Below are 27,711 nucleotides of genomic sequence, written 5' to 3'. Positions count from 1 at the left end.
TGAGGAATAGGATAAATCCTGCCTAGGGGATTACTAGGACGGGGAGGAGGGATGGAGGAGCGGTACAAGCCTAATGCAAACACACCCTAGGCCATGCCAATTACACACAGGGATGCAAGTTTAACTCCTTGCCTCTTCAGCCTGTTTTGGCCTTAATGACCAGGGCCTATTTTTCAAATCTGACCTGTCTCTCTCTATGTAGTTATAACTCTGCGATGCTTTTAACTATCACGGTTATTCTGAGATTGTTTTTTCGGGACATATTCCTCTTTATGTTAGTGGTATACTTTGGTTGATACACTCAGTAGTTTTTTGTAGACAACACAACATTTGCGCAAAAACTAGAAAAATTTACGATTCTTTATATTCAAAATTCTTTTCTCCTAAGAAAAATAGTTATATCACATAAACTAATTATTACTGCAACATCTACAACATGTCTGCTTTATGGTGACGTCATTTGGTGAACGTCCTCTTACTTGTTAGGAAGTTAGAGGGCTTTGAAATTTTGCAGCGATTTTTCACATTTTCAGGAAAATTTCAAATTCTGATTTTATTAGGGACCAGTTCCCAGAAGTGGATTTGTGGGGCCTGTATGTTAGTTACCCCCATAAATCCCTCCACTGTAAAAACTGCACCCCTAAAAGTATTCAAAGTAACATTTCATAAGTGTATTAACCCTGTAGGTGTTTCATAGAAATTTAAGCAAGTTGGTGGGGAAATTTAAAGATTTCATTTTTTTTTTGGCAGATATTCCTTTTTAATCCATTTTCCCTCTAACACAGCAAATACTGACTGAGAAATGGATCTCACCATTTATTCCCCTTATTCCAATGTTTCTATAAATCCCCCATATGTGGCTGCTGTGCATCACCTGACTTAACCACAGGCCGCAGACATGACAGAGACCTGGGGAATTTTGGGGTCTTTTCCTATTTCAATTTTTTTTTTAGCCATTATACCATGTCACAGAGGCCTTGCGGTGCCAAAATATTTGTGTAAGACAAGTTGACGTTTCCACCGGTACCATACTGAGGGACATGTGACACCCTGATCGATATTTAGTTAATTTTTTTATAAGGTGGTTCGAATAAAAAACACAATTTAGCAGCTGTGTTTCACCATTTTTTTGTATGCAGTTTACCATACGTCACATATGACATGTTATCTTTATTCGTCAGGTCAGTACGATTACAACAATATCCATATTATATAGCTTTTGTTATAATTTATGGCATTTATGCTATAAAAATGCTATATTTTTTAAGGGGGCGGGATTAAAAAAAAATTGTCATTTTGGTTAGATTTTTTATTTTTTTAATGGTGTTCCTTGGGTGGTATAATTAATGTAACGGGTTAATAGACGGGGTCATTACGGACGCGGCGATACCAAATATGTGTACTTTATTTATAGGGGATCATTTATAAAGGGGGAATGGTGAATGTGTATATTATTTATTTATTTTAATTATGTATTTAATTAAATTAATTATTAATTTTAATTAATTATGTATTTGTGTGTGTGTGTGTGTTTTTTCAACCTTTGCAGAAATATACTGTATATCATGCATTGCAGCACATGATCTGTGCTGTAATGCATGATACAGTTAATGAGCTGTCAGCTTTACAGCTGACAGCTCATTCAAACGATCAGGTCTCTGCAGTGCAGAGACCTGAACGTTAAGCACCGGGAGGAAGCCGGAGTCGGGCGGGGGTGAGTCTTGGGAGGGAGCTGGGGGGGACGGGGGAGCCGGAGCAGGAGCGAGGGGGGAACGGGGGAGAGAGGGGGCCGGAGCGCATGGGGAGAAACCGATCGGGAGAGGGGGGGGGGCGGAGCACATGGGGAGAAACCGATCGGGGGAAGGGGGGGCTGGAGCACATGGGGGAGAAACCGATCGGGGGAGGGGGGCTGGAGCACATGAGGGAGAAGCCGATCGGGGGACTGGGGTTGCCGGGGCGCATGGGGAGAGGGAGCTGGACTGAGGCAGGGGGAGCAGCACGGGGTCGGAGAGGGAGGGAGAGAGGTGGGGGAAGGACATCAGCAGTGGCGGTAGGAGGAGGCAATGTGCCGCAGCCTCCTCCTGCCGCCCGATCAGCGAGAGACATCAGATTTCCCCATAGACGCTGCGGTTGTAACGATGCGCGGCGTCTATGGGGTTAACTGCCCGTGGGGGAGCACGGCTCCCCTCCGGGCATTGGCAGCGGGAGGAGGCTGTGTGACACAGCCTCCTCCCACTGCCCAATCTCAGATACAGACAGCTGGGGTCGGCAGAGAAGGCATGACGTCCAGGGACGTCATGTTGCAGAATGGCACTGCTTTTCATGACGTCCCTGGACATCATATTGGCAGAAGGGGTTATAGGATAATAACTGAATCACCTGCCGAACGGACCCCAGGACAGATCTTGGATTAAAAGCAGCTATCTGAAGGACAAACTTGCATCTCACAATCAACATAGACACAAAAAAGTAAAAATAGTAATAATCAACAAAATATTGTCTTTGTCACCACAACAATTTAATTTAATCCGACATATCATTAACAAACATCTGCCTTTATTGTGGCAAGACGAACCGCGGCCCGGTTCCCGTGTATGGCGCCGTTCTATGCTTGGTTAGCGGACGGTGCTCAAGCACTGGAGGTCGGCCGGCCCGCCCCCAGTGGGAGGGTATTCCCTCGCCTTTATGACACGGCTCCGTTAGAATCAATGGAGCTGCGTCATAGAAAGGAGGGAATTCCCTCCCACTGGGGACAGGTCGGGCGGCCTCCAGTGCTTGTTCACCGGCTGGTAACTGTGCATAGAATGGCCCGTACACGGGAACTTGGCTGCGGTTCGAAAAACGGACCGCAGCAGCGGCTTGCCCGCAAAGGCGCTAATCCATCCCTGTGTCAGGTTAAAGAGGATGTACCTGGTGGTACATCCTCTTTAAGGTGGTTTCCAGAAGAGCGCCTACCTTGGGTTCAACTCTAGCACCTTCCCTATATACTAGGGAGAAACTCAAAGATAACAACTGGTTAGAAGTTAAAGGCTTCTATAGATGTGGACACCAGAGATGCTTGACATGTTCACACAGAAGGGTTTCTAAAGAATTTAAGTCTTGCGCTAATGGTAGTTCAGTTTATATCAATTGTAATACTAGCAATGTAGTGTATTTAGCCACATGGGTATCTTGTAATGTACAATATGTTGGTTGTACATCGAATAGTCTTAAAAGTAGGATCAGACGTCATTTATCTGATTGCAGAAATAATGCATTAAATGTTTCTACACTGAGTAAACATTTTAGAGATAAACACAATGGGGATGTTACGTCTCTAAAAAATTGTACATTTTAACATGTGTTGTTTTAATTATGGATCACGTGATCTGCCCTATAAATGAAGGTAGCATTGTAATCTATGCTATACTCAGGTATGAACAAGCCGTGGGAATCGCTGAAACGCATAGACGGTTTTTGTATTCCTGATTTGTGAAGATTTTTCTAATAAAGAAGCAAAAGTTTTATCCTGAGGTTCAGGTGCTGGACATTTCTTTTATTCCTATATGTGACCCCTGCTCCGGGTTTTGCCGTGCTCCTATCTTGGGACTGCTAGCTGGGTGAGCTGACCACTACTTGCTTTATCACATGTCCCCCCAGAATGGTACAGATGGAAACATGAACTTGTCACGCTAAAATATTTTGGCATCCCAAGCCCTCTGTGACATAGTATAATGGCAAAAAAAAAAACTGAAATAAAAAAGGCCCCAAAATTCCCCAGGTCTCTGCCATGTCTGCGGCCAGTGGTTGAGTCAGGTGACGCACTGTGACCACATATGGGGGATTTCTAGAAACATTGTAATAAGCGGAATAAATATTGAGTTCTCAGTTAGTATTTGCTGTGTTATGGTCCTCCAACTATATTTTCCTCCTAGGTTGTATTGCCTCGGTTATAATGTCTATCCTACTTAATCTCCTTTATTTTTTTTAAACTCTGCCTGCTAGAATCCCTCTCCATGAACTTAAAGCTGTGCAGAGTGCCATGTTTAAAGCGACTCTGTACCCACAATCTGTTTCCCCCCAAACCACTTGTACCTTCAGATAGCTGCTTTTAATCCAAGATCTGTCCTGGGGTCCGTTTGGCAGGTGATGCAGTTATTGTCATAAAAACAACTTTTAATCCGGCAGCCCTGTGTCTAACGGCCGGGGCTTACATTAGTATATGCATTAGGCTGGCACACCCTCTCTGTCCTTCCTTCCCACCCTCCTCATCATTAGGAATGCTCCAGGCAGATTGCTTCCTATTCCCCACCGGTGTGTATAATGAACATGGGCTGGATTGTTAATACACCTGTGCAAAGCTCAAACAGCAGTAAATGTTCCTGGAGCATTCCTAATGATGAGGAGGGTGGGGAGGAAGGACAGAGAAGGTGTGCCAGCCTAATGCATATACAAATGTAAGCCCCAGCCGTTAGATACAGCACTGCAGGATTAAAAGTTGTTTTTATGACAATAACTGCATCCGCTGCCGAACGGACCCCAGGACAGATCTTGGATTAAAAGCAGCTATCTGAAGGTACAAGTGGTTTGGGGGGGACAGATTGTGGGTACAGAATCGCTTTAAATTTATCTGGCACTCAGGAAGACATTGTATCCCTAAATCAATTATGATGAGTAGTAAGACCCAAGGTGGGTTAGCGGTGCCAAATATCCTCCACTGCTACTGGGCGACCCACCTAAGGAAAATCACGGCCTGGTCTAAATACCATGCATGTAAGAAGTAAACGGAAATAAAAAAAAAATATTATTTGCTCCACTCCTTTTTGTGCCATGCTTCTCCCCCTTCCTACTCTCATCTTTCCCTATTGGTCCCTAAGCGATTTACCAGTCTCGTCCTTGTGTTCTGGTAGATTAAGCCTTTCTTTCCCTGCCTCTCCCATTCATTTCTTTCAGCTCTCTCCGGATTTCCTTCCTCTGCAGTACGGGCTTGGTCTTCTCGGAAACAGTTTCAGTTTGCAGATATTGTGGACCCCCTGTCTCAGACTCTGCTCCCCTTTAAGAAACTGGTGGACAGGAATGATCTCACTACTAAAATTCATCACTTCATGCTGACTCCTCTCGGTTCACTTACTGTCTCCAAGCCGACAGCTTTTGAGCAGTTGGTGCATATGGTATTTACAATATTCTTAACTGGCCTGTTACTGATACTCCAATTAGGCACAAATATATGGACAATTGCCCTGGGACAGCGACTTCCTTCATTTGTACTACATACAAGGAGACTCACTATAAGGTTTTAATGCTATGGTACCACAGCCCTGAACTTCTTTATAAGTTAAATAGCTCTACCTCACCCTTTTTTTTTTTTTTTTTAATTATTCTTTTATTTTATCCTCAATCAAAATACAAAGTACAAAACAGAAAAGTTTCCACAATATCTAAACAACACCCCCCCCCCCCAAAAAAAAAAGTTCTACCCCGCCCCCACCCTGCTGAGCGAGCTGGGGAAAAAAAAAGAAAAAGAAAAAAACACAAACAAAATAAATAAATAAATTCATTAGGGAAAGGATACACCTCCTCCATTTCCCATGAACTCTTCCATTTTTTCCAGATCTTGTTATGTCGCGCAAGCCCTTTTTTTGGTTCCCTTAGCTGCAGTCCCTTCTTACGTTTTTACTTTATTGACTGTCCCCCTCCATTCCTCCAAGGATGGGGGGTTCACATCCAACCACCTTCTTACTATTACCACAATAGCACAATTTAGAATTTTATTTAACAGGGAATTAGCTTCTCCATCTTCTATTAATCCACCCAACAGAAGTTCCACTCCGGAATGATCTCTAAGGTCCATCCCCATCTCTTGCCTCACATATTCAAGTTCTTCTCCCCAAAAAACACGTATTTCCACGCATTCCCGTATGAGGTGAGCCTGATCTACTCCTATTTCTTGGTATTTCCAACACGCAATGTTCTCTCCTTTCTTCCAATGCATCATCTTCTTTGGCGTATAGTGTATAACCAATAGAACACCATCAAATGGATTAACCTGTGGGAGGCGCTCTATCTCACCCTTAGGTTGACGGTGTAAGGGCTCCATAGGTTCTTTATATCACATATTGTGGGAATGTCCACTGATTATTGCATTCTGGTCGGAGGTCGAAGGCCTAAAACGCTTCGGAAGAAAGCTTCCAAATTGCTCCTGGTTATATTGACTGTAGCAAAATCCTAAATTGCTAGATCCTGGAAACAGACCTCTTCCCCCTCACGTACAGGTATGATAGAGTCAAGGAGTTGTAATCCTTAGAACATCTTACGGCCTCATTGAATAACCAGATGGACTCATTCGACCAAATATGGTCTCCCTGGGATTAGAATTTCCCTTCCCACTGCGTGAACTGATCCTACTACCTCTTCCCCATTTGCCATTCTGTTTTTCCCTTTGTCTCCCCCTGTCTTTTTGTCCATGTCTTGTCAGTATTTGGTATATGTTATCTCTTTTTCAAACATCACTTCCTTTTTACGCCTGCCTTCATGCGAGAGGGTAATTGTTCAAACATTTATAGAGCCTTAGGCTATGTTCACACAACAATTTTTCAGCTCTGTTTAAAATGACGTCCGTTATTTTGAGTCTGAAATAACGGACGTTATTGAGCTGTCTAGCCTCCCCCTAGTGCAATGACGGGTGTTTGCACATTATTTTAGCTCGAAATGACTAATTCCCCTTTGGGTGCAGCTCTTACAATGATGTAAGCTTGACACATGTTTGGCGTACTATTTTCTGATCACGATATTTTGTGACTTGTTATTTTTCTCTGTTTATTATGAAAACTTTAAAAATTACATTTATTAAACAAAAAAAAGCAAATTTCCAAAACTGCCGAGATAGAACAGTGATATATTTTTAGCCCATCCAACTAACCAGAGCTGTCACTTATCTTCATTCATTTACTGATAATTATAGATTTATCTATTATTCCTCGAATTACTTAAGCTAAGGAGACTCAGGAGACAACGCTAAGTAATCTCCAGACACTTCCTTGTTTCTTATGAATTATATATAAAGACTTAATCTTTGTATTCCCGCGTCTAATGACCACTCGAGATGTCAGGTCACACAAGCTCCAGTCATGTGACTCCGAGACGTTTCTTCATATAATGGAATTCCCAAAAATATTGCTGTTATAATGACTATCCAGAGCAAGGAGATATCTGGTGTAAGTATAGTGGGGAAATCTCTATGTAATACTCATAATACAGCTGAACCCTCTCACACTGTCTGCAATGTACTGTATCTAAGAGAGACGACAATGGATTACACATCTTGTTTATCAAATGTTCTAATAATTACTGTTCTCTTTTTTAATGTTCTATTTTTGTATTATTTTAACTCATGTTTAACTCACAGAATTGCCGTATCTTAAACTTATATTATTATTTTGTCACTATCTAAGGTTATGTTCCCACTACGTTGTTTCCTGGCCGTTACTTGATTCTCAAAACAACTTTAAAAAAATGTCGTTACAATGCCGACCACTGGTAAATTGTTGTAATACATAGCCTTTTGGGTGAAGTTCGTAGTTTTTCTTTATTTTTTTTTTTTGGTGTTTTTTTTGTCTGTTGAATTTAGTAGTAAAAAAAAAAGTAGTAAAAAAAAGTGTGCGAACAATTAAAAATAAAGTCTGTTTTAAGTGTTCATGTTAAAGTTTGCATAATCTGGGATTAGCACCTAATTTACCACAAACAGGCCTACGTCTGTAGGCCAGTATTTGCTTGCGCAATTTTTGCGACGTTTCACTTTTATTCATTCACTATGGCAGCGCTACATTTTAATAAATCAGTCACAATATATCCACCAATACACATTAGACGTGTAACACACATTAGACTTCCTAGCCAATGCCGCCCTATGTGTATTGGGCGGCCGACATTCCATTGACTTCAATGCAGATAATTATACTTTGGTAATATTGGACGTTATTTATTTATTTATTTATTTTTTAAGTATCTGCTTTTTCTCCTTTTTTAAATAGTGTGAACATAACCTAAGGAGGTCAATGTCATAAAAAAAGAGAATCTTTCAGCAGGTTGGGAATATTTCCTTGTATGGGACCTTCCCCAGCAGCACATGAAATTCTGGGCTTCACTGCAGCCTTGGACTCACCATTGGATTCATATACAATATTCATACACCAAGGATGGTACTTTAGCCCTTGATACACAGATAGGACAGCCCAGCTGTGTTTCTTCCCCTGGCATTGATCAATACTAAGGTTGCCCCTCTGCTTTTAATATTCCATAGGTACATAGTAAGAAGAGTAGAAGGGTAACTGTGTCAGTGCACTGAGGGGTAAAGTCAGTGGCGTAGCTGCCATCTCCAGAGTACTAGCTTTGGCTAGTTTTCTGTTCTGCATAAAAAGTAAGTGTGTCAGTTTGCACATCTGTTAAATTGCCATGGCCCCGGGGTGCCTAGGTGGTATACAGCAGGTAGACTCTGGTGATTTTTCATTGGGGGATTTGTTACGGTGGCCAGGAGCGGAGTTACTCACCCCCGGACACACAGGCATTGGCACATGTAAGGGTAACCCAATATGTGGGTGCAGGTGCGGCGAAAAAATGAGCATATAGTCCAGCACTTAACCAGATGGTGACTTTTACTCAAAGACTTCAATGCAATATAGTAGTAGTAAACAGATTGCTACATGCAGGTACAAGTAACAGTGGTGCTTGAGGTAGTAACTTAGAGAAGAGGATAACAGGAGAAGAAGGGTAGCTTGACTTTGGAGAGGTAGAGGGGCTGTCTAGGGGACCTTGTCTAGTTAGAAGTGTACTCTGCCGGGATAATGTAGAGCATGACTTGGTGTACTGTAGAGAATCCTGGTACTCATGGTTAGCAGAGAAAGAAGGGGATAGAAGACAGCCTTTTGCTAAACCAGCCCAGAGACTGTCAGGTTTGGTGGCACGAGTCCCAGGCATGAACAACTGGGCAAGGCTAACTCCTCAAGACTACCCAAGGAAGTTGAGTAGCTACCAGAAGAATACTTCGGCTTAGGTCCTTTGTCTTATTGAAGATCAATCTCTTGACTTTACAGACTGTCCTGACTCGTAGGAAGGATTACAGTCATAGGCAAGATTGACTCGGGTGACAGTTACCCCACCTTTGGGTTTAGCAGCGCATCTTTGCTTTAAGTCTCTTTGAGGAAAATTGGGTCTGTGTCTTTCTCTCTCCACCATCCACTAAAGAAGACCAAAGGCAAAAGACCTGGGGCCCTGACCAAAGCCAGGCCAGGCTGAAGACTCCTCACTGCAGACAACTGACAAAAGACCCTCCCAACAGGAGCTAACTGACTTTTATAGGGGTGACTGAGTCCAATTTCCTATTGGTGGAGAATTGTTAGAGAAAAGAAAGAGAAGAAGTGATGGGTTGGTGGGTTGTGTGTGAGGTACCTGCACCAGTAAAACAGCGAACAGAACAAACAGAAGTTAACCCTTTCCTTCAACTGAGCATACAGGAAAACAGGGGAGAGTGAGACATCAAGTGGTGATTGTGCTAAAAGGCACCCAACATCCCAGAGTGTGGCATCTGACTGACTTACCTTTCAGCAGGTGGCATAAGACTTCATCTCTGTCATGTGTCTATTTGTGGGAGTGTTAGTACTATAGATATATATTTGTGTAATGTGCATGTGTTTGTATTTGTGTAATCTTTGTGTGTGTTTGCATATTTGTGCATCTATGTAATGTGCATGTGTGTTTATGTGTTCACACATCTATTGTGTATTTATGACATTTGTGTGTCTCTGTGATATGCCTATTTGTGTGTATGTGTGTGTGTGTGTGTGTGTGTGTGCACATGTATACACTGGTGAATTATAGCATAACATGTACAGTCTGGTTGGGCACTACCCCAACAAAACCACCATATTCTATTGCAGACCCCTATGGGACTCCAGGGCTACATGCCCCACATCCCCCGTCAGTGGCTCCATTCTAGCTTCCTGCCCTGACAGTGTCTCATGGTAGGAGGCAACATTTAATCTCCAGCCAAAAGACACTCTCCCCTACCCCATACAAATACTCAGTTGGCCCTGTGACATCACTCATGCACTCAAGCTGGATAAGCAAATGAAGGCCGGAGGACTGCAATGGGTTACGTAAGTAAGCATATGGACGGGAGGGGGGGGGGGGGGGGAGGAAGGATTCATGCGGCAACGTACACTTTTTTTTGCTAAGGGGCCCCATAGCTACATCCCTGGGTAAAGTATGCTCCTTGGTGCACCAAATTGCTTTATTTGCATATTGATAAAATATGTGTTAAATAGTTAACCCCTTAACAACACAGAGCGTATATTTACGCCCTATGGTGGCCTCAAGGACTTCAGAGGGAGGCCGCACAGCGACCCCGCTCTGAACCGCTGTGGTCCCGGGTGCCGCATGTAGCCCAGGACCGGCTATTAGCCTGCTAATCAAGCAATCAGATGCAGCTGTCAAAGTTGACAGCTGCATCTGATTGCTTGCTGTCCCTCATACCTGGTGGTCTGGTGGGGTGGATACCCTCCCCCCCTCCCCCCCCCCCCCCCCCCCCGGGACGTAGTCCCGGAGGAGCGATCCACACATCCTCTGCCGGCCAGGGTCTGTGCTGCAATGCCGCTGATCCTGGCTCGGCACACGGTTGCTTTCGGCTGCGGCAGCCGAAAGCAATCGAGTGCCCATCTCATTGATCTATGCTGTATAACTTTACAGCATAGGTCTAAATAAAAGATCAGTGTGCATATACTAGAAGTCCCCCAGGGGGGCTTTTAGCATATGAAATAAATAAATATATAAATAAATAGAGTCATTATTGATTTAAAAAAAAAAAAAAAAACTCTCCACTAATAGTAGTCCAAATCACCCCACTTTTCCCATGTTATAAATACAAATAAATAAACATTTTTGGTATCGTAGTCGCCTAGGTTATTAATTTATTTAATTCCTGATCTCGCACGGTAAACGACTTAAGCGCAAAAAAATCCCAAAGTGGAAAATTGCGCATTTTTGGTCGCATCAAATCCAGAAAATTGTAATAAAAAGCGATCAAAAAGTTGTATATGCGCAATCAAGGTACTGATAGAAAGAACACATCATGGCGCAAAAAATGACACCTGACAAAGCCCCATAGACCAAAGGATAGAAGCGTTATAAGCCTGGGAATGGAGCGATTTTAAGGAACATATTTATGTTAACAATGGTTTGAATTTTTTACAAACCATCCGATAAAAGAAAAGTTATACATGATATATATCGTTGTAATTGTAACGACTTGAGGAACAAATATATAACAAGTTATTTTTAACCCAGGGCGAACGGCGTAAAAACAAATACCCCGCCCCCCCCCCAAATAAACAAAATGCTTTTTCTTTTTCTATTTCACCACACATTTATTTTTTTTTTCTGGTTTTGCAGTGTTTTTTTATGAAAAAATTCAGCCCGTCATTGCAAAGTACAATTAGTGGCTCAAAAAATAAGGGCTCATGTGGGATTCTAGGTGAAAAAATGGAAGTGCTATGGCCTTTTAAGCACAGGGAGGAAAAAAACGGAAGTGCAAAAATTGGCTCTGTCTTTAAAGGGTTAAATAGTAGAGGCGGAAGTTATTATATGATGGCACAGAGCCCTGACCTCACATCCAGTCTGGGATGACATGAAGAGAAAGAGGGATGTAAATAGTGACATCCACAGAAGATCTGGACTTATTCTCCAAGATGATGAAACAACCTCCCTCCGAGTTGTCAGTAATAATCATAATTCCTTTATTTATGTAGTGCCAACATATTCAGCAGCGTTGTATATTCTATAGCCATCCATCATTCTATCACTCAAATTGGCCCCTGTCCTCACCAGGGCTCAAAATCTAAAGTCTAAACTAACCAATCTGTGTGTTCTGAGAGAGGAAACCAGAGTATCCAGAGGAAACTGCACAAACACAAGGAAAAAATACAAATTGCCTGTAGAAGTTTCCCTTGGTGGGATTTTAGGCAACAGAGCTAACCACTGAGCCACCATGCTTCCGAGCTCCTCCATACACTGTGTGCGAGGATAGGAAAAAGCTCATGTTGTAGGCAAAGAACACAATGAAAATGAATCTGCTTTATATTTTTCTTCTGTTGATTCTTCCCTGTGCTCAGTCCTGTATATTGAGGTCACTGTCTGACTTGTATCTTATGATAAGTGTCATTACAGTTCGGTGTCTAACACTTTCTATGTTTCCTGGTCCCTATATAGAATAACAACAAGACTAAGGTTGAAGAATTTTTCCTCCTAGGATTTGATGTAAGTCTATGGGTGAGACTTTTCTTGACAAGCCTTTTCTTGATAGTTTATTGGCTGATATTATGTGGGAACCTCCTGATCATCATCCTGGTGTCCACCAGCAAGATCCTCCACACCCCAATGTACTTCTTCATCTCACAACTCTCCATCACTGACATCTTAGTATCCACAGATATTGTCCCCAACCTGCTCCACATCCTACTGAGTAATGGGATGGTCATTACTTTTATTGGTTGTTTTGCTCAGTTTTATCTGTTTGGTGTCTCTGAATTTGTTGAATGTATTATCCTCGTTGTGATGTCTTATGACAGGTATGTGGCCATCTGTAATCCCCTTCGGTACACCTCCATCATGACGGGTAAATATTGTAGGATACTGATCACCGCATGTTGGTTGCTTGGATTTTCCATTGTATTCATGGGCACCCTAACAATAGCAATTCTAAACTATTGTGGACCCAATGTCATCAACCATTTCTTCTGTGACCTTGCCCCCTTACTAGACCTTGCCTGCTCTGATAAATTCCTTATTACCTTAGAAATTTATCTACTAAGCATTCCGGTTATAGTCATCCCAAGCACAATTATTGCAGTGACTTATACTTATATTGTTTCAGCAATCTTAAGGATCCCATCCAGTACCGGTAGACAGAAAGCCTTCTCCACCTGTAGCTCCCACCTCATTGTGGTCTCCATATTCTACTGGACTCTTTTTGGTGTTTATGTCGTCCCAAAAAAAGGCCAAACTCTCATCATGAGTAAAATCCTCTCCCTGCTATATACTGTGTTTATTCCTTTAGTCAACCCCATTTTATACAGTCTGAGAAATGAAGACTTCAAGAAAGCTGTACATGGAACACTTCATAAGAGAATGACCTGGTAAATCATCTATAATACATTAAAGAGATGAAGACACTGACACAAATGATTGTGGAATGCCATACCATTATTAAATGTGCACTACCCTACCCCCCCCCCCCCCCCCCCTTACTCCCTTGACAATGCAGGATGAATGACATTAGCATTTTATAGTTCAATTAATTAAGCATGCAAAAATACCAAGTATTTTTTTTTTTTTTTTATTTTTTAATACAGTAGAATAATAAAAACTTACTTAAAAAACAAACAAACCCTGATACAGTGGTGTAGATGATAAATAAATAAATCCTGTGCTGGAAAACATTTCCAGTCAGAATATTTTGGTAGTGATACCTCTATTGGCCAACAAAATATTATTAGAATTGTAAGCTTTCGGGATTCAAAATATCTCTCTTGTATCCCTCTCTCTTGTATAAACTTGTCTGACAAAAGGACTTTTGAATCCTGAAAGCTCACACCAAGGCACTGTCGGAGCGTGCAAGTTCGGATAGCACCCTAGCCAGTTGTGGGGAGCACACAGACAGCATCCCTGATGACCAGCCCGGCTGGTTGCTAGGGGCACGGGAACAGCACTCTTTACAAGGGCTTCACCACCCCCAGCCTTCACCACCCCCAGCCTATCAGCACAGGTGTTCAGCATAGTGTAGTGCTGACTGGCATCTAGGACTGACAGTCAGCTCTGTGTGTGAATGGGGTCTGGAGTCTCGGCCCCAATCACACCCTATGGCTGGGACTCTAGCCTTCATAAAACTACCACCCCTTTCATGTTTCACTGCCTGCGATAGAGACTATTTAGAGTGTGACTAAACTAGCGTTATATCCTGATTGTGAATTCTCTGGTTTCCTGATTCTGGCTTGACTTTTCGACTATTCCTCCCGACTTCCAATTCTGTTCCGCAACAACCAATATATACTCACCCGGCTACGGGACTCATCGACTATTCTGTTTGTTTTTCTTGTCTGTGTCTTGTGTTTCACTTACATCAGCATTGCCAATCACTACAATAGGAAGGGACAGCAGGGCGGGTGCCAGCATTAGGGCTTCACTTGTCCTGTGAGTCTGGGTCCCAGCCTGACATTATCGCAGGCCCATACCTAAATAGAAACTCATGGCTGTTTGGCATGAATACCGAACCATCAGTCGCCTAGTCTACTCAGCTTAGATGTATGGCTGGAGTCGTCTCCCAAATGTCTCATTGGGTTGATGCACTGACCCAAACTGTGACTCGGACAGATTTTATGTCTCTAGTTATGTCTATTCATAGGAGACTGAGGGAGAGATGCTGGGAGAAACGGTGTGACCACAGTCATTTCAAAGCCAAATCAGTATGTAAGATCTTCTCCAACACCTCCTACAGCTGTGGTGTCCCCACCTACTCCAGTGCCTGGCAAGGAACCCATGATGTTGGGGTATACTTCAGCTGCTGCCTGTAAGAAATATCTGTTGGAGAATGCCCTGTGCCTCTACTGTGGGAAACCAGGTCACTTCATCAAGGACTGCCAACGCAGGCTCAGCCAGCAGCAGGGAAACGCCAATGCCTGAGTGATGTCCTAACCCTGTTGAAAAATGTATTTTACCAGTAACCTTATTTTCTCGTGATAATTATTTTTCTTGTAAAGCTAAGAGACTCAGGTGCCGCCCTGAGTTTTATGGAGACTTCAGTTTCTTTGTCTTTGGGCCTGAAATTGATGTCTTTGTGTTTCCCTTTTTTGGTGTCAGGAGCTGATTCTACTAAGTAACTTAAGTTCTGTACTTCTGTAGACAACATGAATGGTTAGGTGCCTTCATCTTGAAGTCATGTCTTTTTTTGTAATGATAAGGTTGACGGCTGGCTTGATTCTGGGTTTGCCTTGGCTTTGTTTGATTCATCTAGTATTTAGTCAGAGAACTACTGAGTTAGTCAAGTGGGGGAGCTCTTGTAACTCTTATTTAAGTGTGGTTTTTCTGTCCGTTTGTGCCCTGAGTGATGCCACTGACATCCCAGAATTTATTTCTGATTTTCAGGGATGTTTTTGATGAAGCCATTGGTGATGCCTTGCCTCCTCAACATCTCATAAAAGGCTGCATTTTTAACTTGTCTTTCCCAGAGCGAGAGTCAACGCGGTAGTACATACAGGACAGCCTCAAGAAGGGCCATATCTGTCCCTCAGTGTCACCTTTGGTTGCTGGCTTCTTCTTTGTAGAAAAATGTTGGGCTGCAGCCCTGCAAAGACTACATGGAGTTGAATAAAATCATTATGAAAGACCAGCATCCACTCCCTCTGATTCCGAATCTTCTGAACCAGGTGGTAGACGCCTGGTGGTTCACCAAGATTGACCTCCATGGCACTTACAATTTGATTTGAATCAGAGAGGGTGACCAATGGAAGACTGTGTTCAATACCTCTGAAAAGCTCTTCCGCTGTCTTCCAGTACTTTGTAAATGACATTTTTCATGACTTGTTTGGTCACTATGTGGTTATCTATCTGGATGACATACTCATCTTCTCTCCAGATTAAAAATCACACCAGAGAATGTGCGACAGGTGTTATAGAGGTTACGCAAGAATTATTTTTGTGCTAAATTGTCTAATTGTTTATCCGGTGTCCAAGAGGTGGGATTTTGCGGCTACATCTTAACCCCCGACTCCATTAAGATGGATCCTAAAAAGGTCTCAGCTGTACTTGATTGGGCAAGACCTGCTTGGTTGAAGGATATTCAGCAATTTTCAGAGTTTGCCAATTTCTACAGAAAATTCATTCAAAATTTCTCCCTGATAGTGAAACCACAAACCAGGGCATTGACAAAAAAGGGGCTGATCCCACACTTGGATACCAGAAGCCTTTGAGGTTTTAAAGAAAAGCTTTTCTTCCGCCTCAGAGCTGGTACATCCTAGCTTAGGGCCCTATTCCACGGGCCGATGTAAACGAGTGCCGATCTGCTAGATTGCCGCTCGTTTACTGGGCCTATTCCACGGCCCGATGATCCCTGAGCGTCTATCCTATCCTATCCGTCTTCCTGATTTTAGAATCCCCTACAGCCACTAGCTGTCTAGGCCTACCTACAATACCATCCCTCCCACTACTAGTTGGACTGTTCCCCCGGCTGTTAGGGAGAACAGGATCCACTGGAGCTGCTTTTTCTGACACTAATGTCCTTCCATCATCCAACTTGGCAATTTTGCTTGGGTATGCAGTAGGAGAAGTGGCCTTCCTTTTCTTGGATCCCTTTCTGGTCCCTCTAACTACATTAACCCAGCTACTTACTTGGGTCTCCTGATCTATTTCACCACCCTCCATCTCTACCCCACTGACTTCTTGCTTAGTGAGCAGAAGTTCCCTCTGAAGGTGGTCAATTTCCCTCAGCGTTGCAATATGCTTCTCCAGATCTCTAACTCGAGCTTCTAGATGGGCAACATGCTCACATCTGTCACAGCGGTACTCACCCTGGAACTCCTGCTCCAGTTGTGCGTCCATGTGGCAGACTGCGCACTGAATGAAACATCCCATCTCACCGGACATTATCCTCAGTGCAAAAAAACTGCGAAAAAGAAAGAGATTTAGCACTTACCATCTGGATTTATCAGTCTTTTATCTGTGCAGTGCTTTCAAAATGGCCGGCAACCAAAGATGGGTCACTTAAAAAGACCCATGTCTCTTGAATAGAATGAACTAAACATACATCAATATACAACTAAATATTTAACATAGGTCACATGGTAGGTAATAACAGCATAGGTGAATATTCACAAATAAAGTGCAATAGGCATAAATATAACAATAAATAGAAATATTAGACACTTGTAAACAGCACTTGTTCAATGTGTTAGAGTGTCCCTTTAACCTTTAATAGTCACAGCATCCATATTAAATTGCTATTATAAACACCTATACACAAAAGAGTCTCCCTTTTGGCAGATAGAAATCCTCTAGCACATAGGCAGTAGCGTCTATTAGAGTTTCTACAAAAAGATAGTCACCAAACATCATCCTTTATAAAAGACAGGAGAAGCAATCACTGTAGTAGCGCGTTTTTAACTAATCTGAACGGCAACAAAACTAACGCCCCCCACTCCTCATAATAAAAGTCAGTTTTACTGCCACATCTGTTGTCCAATGACTAGACACATAGGGCCACATGTATCATCCGGCGACTGGCTGATTTTCGGCGGAAAGTGCCGATTTGCGTCTTTTTTTAAGCAAAAATGGCGGATTTGCGAATAAAATATTCGCAAATCGGCACTTTCCGCCGAGTACGCCAGGGGGCGGAAAGGGGGCGGAAAAGGGGCGGAGAGTGGGCGGAACGGAGGGCGCGGACTCAGAGTCCGCGCGATTTATCATCCGTTCCGCCAAAATGTACGCCGAAAACCTACTCCAGTCCTCAGCTGGCGTAGGTTTTCGGCGGTGCGCAACGTCGCGCACGGGATTTATGTAGAGGCAGTCCGCCTCTACATAAATCTCCGTAGCGCCGGAGCTGCGGGGGCATTTTTACGTCCGGCGTAAAAAACGCCGGACTTAATAAATGCCTCCCATACACTTAGTTACTATTAAAATATTAAGGTGCTTGATGGCCTAAATGGGGTTACTAGACAAGAGTCACTTTCTTCAGCGTCCATGCCACAGGTTGCTTCCCTATACGATGGTGGATTGTCTGAACTGGCTCCCCTTAGTTGGGCAGTGGTTATGAGGGTGCCGCTTGCTATATCTCTTTATCCTGCATAATGGATTGGTCGATGGTCTGATTTGGGAGCTTGCTCAGGAGCCCCTTCACACAGCTTGTCTTACTTTGTTCTAGTCTACCATCACTTTCATGCAGGAGCAGACACGCATCTCTCTGGGGTGGAAACAAAGGGTTGGAGGCGCAGCACCCTAATAGTGTTCATCATGTTTTTCTGAAGCAGTTTTTGATACATTTTTTTGCCCATAAAAGCTCTAACAATCCAAAGAGATGCTTCTCCCATGAAAAAAAAAAAGCAAACATATGTTTTTGATGTGTTTTTTTTTTTTGCTGCTAAAGAGCTCCCACAGTGATACTGTAGTATCTGCCATCATTTATCTGTTTTAATATGGTTTATTTAAGGTTGGGTTTGGACAACCCTAAATTCATTGACAAAGTTCGGTAAACCTGCCAAACCTAACTTGAAAAGTTTGCTCATCTCTACAGAGCACCCATCATTTTGAGAGGTTATCTGTTCCTTTATACAGTATCTGTACAGATAGCTGCTTACTGTCAGGTCCCCATTAGGTTAAGTGCTCCATATGCCCCATATGTTGGTTGAATCACTTAGCTCCTTCCTTGCTGGGGCATGGGCAGTGCATTCAGCACAGCTGATAGAGCACAGTCTGGCCTCAGAGGGATATGTGAGCATGCACAGCATCCCCACTTAACCCACTGGAGACCAGACTGTTCTTAGTTGGGGGGAAAGATTTATACAGACCCTTGTGGGTTTACATTTTCTCTGTTCAGCATACACAGCACGCAGTGCTTGATGTGTGTGTCGGGCTGGCTCCTTCTGAAATCTCAGCTCCCCTGCCCCCTAAATAGAGAACAGCTCCTTAACCATCTCCCGCTGCTGCACAGTAAATTAACTTTAATGCAGCCTATGCCTGATGCTGCGTCAACATTAATGTACGCTGCAGGATGTCACAGGCACAGAAGCTGCGCCTGTGTCATCCGTGACGAGTCCTGGCTATTAGTGATAGCCGGGGACCCAACACAACTCTCAGCACTGGAGCCTCGCTCTGGTGCTGAGAGTTAACCCTATAGATACTGCAGTTGGCACGAACGCAGCATCTATAGGGCTCCTGACAGAGAATTCTCCCTCTACAGAGGGAGAATTCTCTGTCCGGTGTCCATCGGGGCTCTGCGAAGAGATTGCAGAGCCCCGATGGCAGCCATGGAAACTGGAAGCCTCAGGCTTCCGGTTTCTTGGCTATGGAGGCCAGTGGGGGGAGGAAGGGCTTGGCGTGCGGCTGTGTGCTCTGCCCCCTTCCAATATCTCCCCTGCCGCTGTCACAAGATTGTAACAGTGGCAGGGGACAGCGGAAAGCTTATGATCCCATAAGCTGATGTCCAAAAACGACCTGGGCATTAAGGAATCAATGACCCATGGTTGTGAAAGGATAAACAGGCTCCCCCCCCCAGTGACCATTTAATACACTACTATCCAATGCAAAATTAATGCATCACGGATGTTTTCTCAAGGATGTCACTGATCCTGGCTTCTGTGGTCTAAGAAGAAATAATGACGTTTGGATGAGACCTAATAAATCTAATCCCAGTCATTTAACCCCAGAGATACTGTGGTAAAGAGCAGCTATGGTATTTATACAATGCCACATGTGACCCAAAGTAAAAGCTTTTTAAGGGGAAACCCTCAAATTCTGCAAATGATTTATTTACCATTTATCCCCAGAAATATTTATTTGTTAAACAATAGTTCAATAATACAAACTGATACAATGGTGTAGATAGAAAAAAAATTATAGAGGAGTTACAACTACTGCTGAGATAGGAAGGTGATATACTTTTAACCCATCCATCTAACCAGAGCTGTCACTTATTTTCATTCATTTACTGATAATTATAGATTTAGCTTTTATTCCTCAAATGACTTAAGCTAAGGAGACTCAGGAGACAACGCTAAGTAATCTCCAGACACTTCCTTGTTTCTTATGAATTATATATAAAAACCTAATTTTTGTATTCCGATGTCTGATGACCACACCACATGCCGGATCAAACAAACTCCAGTCATGTGACTCCGGGTCATTTTTTCATACAATGAAATTCCTAAAAATATCGATGTTATAATGACTATCCAGAGTAATGAGCTCTCTGCTGTAAGTATAGTGGGGAAATGTAATACACGTAATACAGCTGAAACCTCTCACACTGTCTGCAATGTATCGTGGCTAAGAAGGAGGGAAATGGATTACACATCTTTTGTAATTGTAATTACTAGTTTTAATTTCAAATATAAAATCTTCATCAACACATAATAATAATAATAATAATAATTATTATTATTATTATTATTATTATTATTATTATTATTATTATTATTTTAATGTTCTCTTCTATTTATGTATTATTTAACACATATATTAACATATTTGCGGTATTTAATCTTCATTACTACTATGATACTAGGTAAGGTTATGTTCCCAATACGATGTTTCCTGGCCGTTACTTGATACTCAAAACAACTTTACAATGCTGTCCATTGATACACTATTCTAGTTCGGACCCTTTTAGGTGAGTTATTTATTTATTTTTTTCTTGTGGTTCTTTGTTCTATTGAATTTAGTAGTAAAGACGATAAAAATGGGATAAATTATGGGTGAAATTTATCAAGGGCTTTGTGCCTATTTTTAGGTGAATAAATGGATTTTTCCATATTTGGTCTAAGCTCTATTTGTAAACTATAATTTAACAAGTGATTTTTTTTTTTCATAGATTCAACTTTTTTTTTTTTTAATCTACCTGTTTTAAATGTTCACCTAAAAGTTGCCATAATTTAGGATCAGCGCCCAATTTATCATCTGTGACTTTTAAAATCACAAAAACTGGTACAGGGCGACGTCTGGTCAGAACCAGGAGAGTTTACCTGCGCAATTTTTGCGACTTTTTAAAAAAAGTTTTTACTTACATACATTCACTATGACAGTGCTACATTTTAATAATACAGTCACAAGATATTGGAACAAAATATCCACCAATCCCCATTAGACTTGGAACACACATTAGACTACTAAGCAAATGTCCCCCTATGTGTATTGGGCGGCCATCATTCCATTTACTCCAATTCAGATAATTATATTTTGGAAATATTGGACGGTATTTTATTTAATATTTTTTTTATAGTATCCGCATTTTCTCATTTTTTTTTACACATTGTGAACCTAAGGAGGTGATCACTTCTCATTTTGTACCCCATAAAATATACATTAAACTTCAGTAAAATAAACTAATATACTGAGTATATCTAATATGTGGCTAATGATATACCGTAATAGCATTTACCTTGCTTTCCACATGTATGGAAGAGATGTGCAGTCTCCCCCTGGGGATGTGCCTTATGCCTTTTAGAACAGATAAAAATGATTGCTATAACATAATAATATACAGCACCTTCTTAGAATATTTTATTACTACCTTTAGTTATTCTGCAGGGGGTTACAGTTATTTGCTCTATTGTATAGCAGAGGCTACTGTACAATTCCATAGAGCAGTATATAGTAAGGATCCTGTATCTCTCTTATGTCCTTGTATCATTTCCTATGGGTCATACAATACTGTGCAAAAGTTTTAGGCGGGTAGAGAAAAAATGCTGCACAGCAGTCTCCAGAAATTCTGCAGCAGGACGGAAACGGTGAAGATCAAGTCAATGTCATTAAAAAAAAATAATGATCTATCAGCAGGTTCGGAATATTTCCTTAAATGGGACCTTCCTCAGCAGCACATGTAATTTTGGATTGGATTCATATACAATAATCAAAACAGCAAGGATAGTACTTTAGCCCTTGATACACAGATAGGACAGCCCAGCTGTGCTTCTTCCCGTGGCATTAAGGAAACTAAAGCCCCTATTACAAGGAGAAAACGAGCACTGTCAACGCTCGTTAGCTCCTCCCTTGCTGCCAGCTTTAATACACGTGGCAGCAGCAAGCAGGTGAGAGCCAGGGAGGGCCGGGGGGAGCTGCGGGGGGCTGCCAGGGTGATCACTAGATCATCTAGGCAGCCCATATCTTATAGCAGCGGTCTGTTGCCGCTGCCCCTATTCCACGGAACGATGGCAGCAGATCGCTGCTGAGTCGTTTGTCTTTCAACATGTTGAAAGACAAACGACTACACCGATCAGAGACTACACCGATCAGCCGACATCGTTTCTATTGCACAGGATGATTATTGGGCCTTAAGGTTGCCCCTTTGCTGTCAATATTCAATATAAATTACATAGTAAGAAGAGTAGAAGGGTAACTGTGTCAGTGCACTGAGGGGTAAAGTCAGTGGCGTAGCTGCCCTCTCCAGAGTACTAGCTTTGGCCCTGACAATAGGGCAGTATAGGCACTACTGATGTTGGAGCTCGCTGATGCACTCCACACTGAACAAGCCCTTTGCAAGGCAGCAAGATCCTGCTCTTTTACTGGGCTAAAGTCATGGGCCTTTCCCTCCCTCTTCAGTGTCTGTGCATGGCTTCCCTCTTCAGCAGCTCCCAGGCCTGGAAGAGCAATCTTCCTGCCTGTCAGCTGGGCCCGTCCACACAGAAATGAACCCCCAGGTGACAGGCAAGAAGATTCAGAGAGGGGCCTCTCCTCTCTTCTGCCCCCCTCCCTTGTAGTGACCCCCTTCTCCAGTATACAGCTTTGCAGTTGGTGAGGAGGGGGAGGGGCTGCATAGTCCAGGCTGGAAGAAGAGGAAGAGGAGACTTCACAAGAAGAAATCACTGGAGTTTTCTGTTTTCCAAGTAAGTGTGTGAGTGTGCACATCTATTTAACTGCCATGGCCCGGGGTGCTTAGGTGGTATATAGCAGGTGGACTCACAGGCACTGGCACTTGTAAGGGTAGCGCAACATGTGGGTGCAGGTAAGCGGAAAAATGAGCACATAGTCCACCATTTAACCAGAAGGTGACTTTTACTTAAAGACTTCAATGCAATAAAAGTTAAAGTAGTAACCAGCTTGCTACTTGCAGGTACAACTAACATTGGTGCTTGAGGTAGTGACTTAAAGAAGAAGATAACAGGAAAAGAAATGTAGCTTGACTTTGGGGAGGTATAGTGGTTGTCTTTGGGACCTTGCCTAGGTAGAAGTGTACTCTGCTGGGACAGTGTAGAGCTTGACTGAGTGTACTGTAGAGAATCCTCGTACTCATGGTTTGAAGAGAAAGAAGTAGACAGAAGTCAACAACTGGGCGTGGCTAACTCCTTAGGATTACCCAAGGAAGTTGGGTTGCCAACAGTAGGATACTTCGGCTTAGGCTTATTGTCCTACTGAGGATCAATCCCTTGATTTTAAAGAATGCCTTGACTTGTAGGAAGGATCTCGGGCGTAGGCAAGATTGACCTAGGTGACAGTTACCCCACCTTTGAGTTTAGCAGAACATCTTTGCTTGTAAGCCTCTCTAAGGAAAACTGTTTGTCGTGCTCTTTCGCCCATCCACTAAAGAAGACAAAAGATCTAGGGCCCTGACCTAAGCCAGGCCTGGCAGAAGACTTCAGCAGCAATTCTATCCTCACTGCAGACAACTGACAAAAGACCCTCCCACCAGGAGCTAACTTACTTTTATTGGAGGGGTTCAACCTTCTATTGGTGGGGAATTGTTAGAGAAAAGAGATGGATGAAGTATAGTTGGTTTGTTGCGTGTGAGGTACCTGCACCAGCGATTGGTCAAACAGTGAACAAAACAAACAGAAGTTAACCCTTTCCCTTTAGCTGTGCATACAGGCAAACAGGGGAGAGTGAGGCACCAAGTGAGGTGATTGTGGTATGTGCACAAGTATACACTGGTGAATTATAGCATAACATGTGCAGTCTGGGTGGGCATAGCCCCATAGTAATCCAAATCCACATACTCTGTTGCAGACACCTCTGGGACTCCAGAGCTACATGTCCCAGATCCCTTGACAGTTGTTACATTCCAGCTTTCTGCCCTGAAAGTCTCTCTTGTGGTTGGAGGCAGCATTTCCCCTCTATCCAAAAGAACACCCCACCCCACCCCCACTCATACACATACTCGCTTGACCCTGGGACGTTACTTATTCACCGGGAAGCCAGGGACTGCACCAGGCAAGGTGAGTATGTGCATGGGGGGGGGGGGGGTTGTCAGAGGGGACTTATGAGGCTATGTGTAAAATTCCCTATAAGGATTATACCAACAAGTTGATAAATTTGCTGTGAGAATGTTCTTCAGTATAAAAAAAGAAGTAATGATGGAGATGATAATATGATGGCACAGAGCCCTGACCTCACATTATCCAGTATGGGTTGACATGAAGAGACAGGTGAATGAAGATCTGGACTTATTCTCCAAAGTGATGAGACATCGTGCTTCTGAATAATCATTAATAATATTAATAATTCAATGATTTATATAGTGTCGACATATTCAGCAGTGTTGTATATACTTTAGCTTTTCATCACTCAAATTGGTCCCTGTCCCCACTAGGCCTTACAATCTTAAGTCCAAACTAACCAACCAGTATGTTCTTGGAGTAGGAGAAGAAAACCGGAGTATCCAGAGGAAACCCGTACAATCACAAGGAAAAGATACCAGTTCCCTGTAGAAGTTGCCCTTGGTGGGATGTCAGGCAATAGTTCTAACTACTGAGCCACCATGCTTCCAAACTCCTCCATACACTGTGTGCGAGGATAGGAAAAAAGCTAATGTTGTAGGCAAAGAACTCAATGAAAATGATTGTTGATTCCTTCCCTGTGCTCAGTCCTGTATATTGAGGTCACTGTCTGACTTGTATCTTATGATAAGTGTCATTACAGTTCGGTGTCTAACACTTTCTATGTTTCCTGGTCTCTATATAGAATAACAACAAGACTAAGGTTGAAGAATTTTTCCTCCTAGGATTTGATGTAAGTCTATCGGTGAGACTTTTCTTGACAATCCTTTTCTTAATAGTTTATTGGATGATTTTATGTGGGAACTTCCTGATCATCATCCTGGTGTCCACCAGCAAGATCCTCCAAACACCTATGTACTTTTTCATCTCACAACTCTCCATCGCTGACATCTTAGTATCCACAGATGTTGTTCCCAACCTGCTCCACGTCCTACTGAGTAATGGGATGGTCATTACTTTTATCGGTTGTTTAGCTCAGTATTATCTGTTTGGTCTCTCTGAATGTATTGAATGTTCCATCCTTGTTGTTATGTCTTATGATAGATATGTGGCCATCTGTAATCCGCTCCGGTACACCTCCATCATGACGAGTGAATATTGTGGGAAACTGATCTCCGTATGTTGGTTTCTAGGATTCTTCTGTGTATTAATGTGCACCATAACAATAGCAATGCTAAACTATTGTGGACCCAATGTCATCAACCATTTCTTCTGTGACCTTGCCCCCTTACTAGACCTTGTCTGCTCTGATAAATTCCTTATTACCTTAGAAATTTATTTACTAAGCTTTCCGGTTATAATCATCCCAAGCACAATCATTGTAGTGTCTTATACCTATATTATTTCTACTATCTTAAGGATCCCATCCAGTACTGGTAGACAGAAAGCCTTCTCCACCTGTAGTTCCCACCTCATTGTGGTCTCCATATTCTACTGGACTCTGTTTGGTGTTTACGTTGTCCCAAAAAAAGGTCAAACTGTCACCATGAGTAAAATCCTCGCCCTGGTATATACTGTAATTATTCCTTTGATTAACCCCATTTTATACAGTCTGAGGAATGAAGACTTCAAAAAAGCCATACAGGGAACACTTCATAAGAGAATGACATGGCCTGCCTGTGTCAGACTGCATAAGTAACTCCACAGCCACTGAGACCAAGTAAAGTCCTTGAGCTACCATAACAACAGGGTAGGACTGAAGAGTTACATTATGGGGTGCCCATTAGTCAACTAGTCCACCAGATATGACATGTAATGCTGTTTAAATGCCTTGACTGGTATTAATTGGAGGATGGTTTTTACACCTTGTGGGCACATAAACGCCAGCTAGGCCGGGAGTAGTACCACCACCACCATTCCATGCCAATGCCAGGATGTTTCCTTTGCCCCATCTCCTGTGCTGTCTTAGACCAATTCCAGTTGCCAATGTATGAGAGCTCCGGGCTAGCCTAGCACTTTCCCTAGACCCTGAGACACTGGATTTGTAGAATCTTTTGAGGAATCTCCTGGCAAACAAAAATTGCAATGAAGCATTGAGACTCCCAGAATTGGCATGGGGCAGCTTCTGGCTAAAGTATGGGATGGCACTGCATGCCTATGGAGGATGACAGATTGGGAGAGGACAAGTTTGTCCTAGACTACTATGATGATGATGTTGCATACCCCACGTGGAATCTACATCCACAGTTGTAATCTTTGGCATCATCATCAGAAGATGAAGCTATGTTTATGCCACCGAGCCAGCATCAGGTCCCATCGAAAGATCGTGGGTCAGGAGTAAAAATATATTTTCAACATCTGTGACCATAGAGTAAGTAGGGTTTTGGGTCCAAACCCAGGCACCACTTCTATGCGTCAACAAATAGAGCGCCACCACCCCACATACCAAGTAATTTTACCCCTTACGCCAAAAATGTATTGGATAATCCTGTAGAAAATACCCATAGTCAATTTGCATACATGAATAAGCCCTTGTACCTGCGCTTTTGATGTGATGTAATGTAAAGTACAATGTACTGCCTCCATCTTTACAAACTCATTGAAAACTTGTAAAAAAAAAGTTTGATTTGGTACAGAATCAAATTTTTTGCAAAGTTTGGAACAAATTTCAGTTCAGGATGGCTTTTTCACAAATCTCTACATACTACCTTATTACTGCCATATTTGATACTTTACTAAGCCTCTATTAAGAGTCTCAAAACACAGGAGTAGTCAGATATCCCTCTGGGAAGGGCCTAGCTAAGGGTTGGCTTCCATAGGGAAACCACCAAAACCACCATATTAAGTGGCCCTATCAGTCATTGTAATGACAAGAGAAAAATCTGGCTGGGCCCTTCCCAGATGGATATCTGGACAGTCTTGTGTTTTGAGACTCTTAAATGAGGCTCCACAGGCTCTTTTTTGCATATTCATATATCCCTGGGAGCAATGCACCTAGGATTTCACTGCATTGAGCGCTTTAGCCGGCAGCCGACAGTACTATCTTTTGCTGGTCTCCCTGAGATCAGTGATTTGTTTCCCATATGGCTCTACTAGGCATTGCTCCTATGTAGCCATAATCCTGCTCCACTCTGATAAGGGGCTACACCCTTGGCTGGGTCCTTCCAGGAGGGATATCTGGCTAGCCGATGTTTTGAGACTCTTAAATGAGGCTCCACAGGCCTTTTTTTTTTTTTCTTTTGCATAATTAAGAATTGGAAAATGACAATTTAAAAAAATGTCAGTCAGTGAATCATTCAATTTTCGCCATGGACAGCAGTTGACATTGGTGTATCAGCGGCATTAAATTGAAAGCTTTCTAACAAAACATTTTTACATGTTCCAGTCCACCTTCAAGTACCCTTTTACCTCCCCTCGTGTGGCAACCTTTGTCTCCCCAGTAAAGTTAAATGGTATCAATTTAAGTGTCAATTTTTTTTTTCATTTTCCATTAATTCAGTTTAATTTTATTTATTTCAATTTGAATTCAATTAGAAGTTAGTTTTGTAATTCAATTTGATTTGAAGTTTTACTTACATTTTTAAATTCAATTTCTATTCAATTCCATTTTAATTTTTCAATAATTCAATTTAATTTTTTTTTTTATTCAACTGCAATTTAATGTGAAGTTTAATTTTAATTGTTTGCTCATTATGAAAATCCAGTGCTCATCAGGGAAGCCCTCACCCTGCTTTTGGTGATTCGGCAGCAATGAGGACTAGAGGTCACACCA

At 42.4% G+C, this 27,711-nt stretch overlaps 2 protein-coding genes across 2 annotated transcripts; both read left to right on the top strand.

Moving 5' to 3' along the window:
• The first annotated feature begins 4,646 nt into the window (after positions 1–4,646).
• Positions 4,647–15,271, top strand: LOC138785701 (olfactory receptor 1500-like). The gene is made up of 4 exons (XM_069961923.1): positions 4,647–4,668; positions 4,960–5,150; positions 12,238–13,163; positions 15,169–15,271. Exons 1-4 carry the CDS (start codon positions 4,647–4,649, stop codon positions 15,269–15,271), a joined length of 1,242 nt encoding a protein of 413 aa, XP_069818024.1.
• Positions 15,272–22,720: 7,449 nt separating this feature from the next.
• Positions 22,721–25,638, top strand: LOC138785698 (olfactory receptor 5G9-like). The gene is made up of 3 exons (XM_069961909.1): positions 22,721–22,732; positions 23,790–23,939; positions 24,685–25,638. The coding sequence occupies exons 1-3, from the start codon at positions 22,721–22,723 to the stop codon at positions 25,636–25,638; spliced, it is 1,116 nt and encodes a 371-aa protein (XP_069818010.1).
• Positions 25,639–27,711: the final 2,073 nt, after the last annotated feature.

The sequence above is a fragment of the Dendropsophus ebraccatus genome, chromosome 1, assembly GCF_027789765.1.
Source record: "Dendropsophus ebraccatus isolate aDenEbr1 chromosome 1, aDenEbr1.pat, whole genome shotgun sequence".
NCBI lineage: Eukaryota > Metazoa > Chordata > Amphibia > Anura > Hylidae > Dendropsophus > Dendropsophus ebraccatus.
Note: the sequence above shows the minus strand (reverse complement) of the source record. Positions and strands in the feature narration are given on the sequence as shown.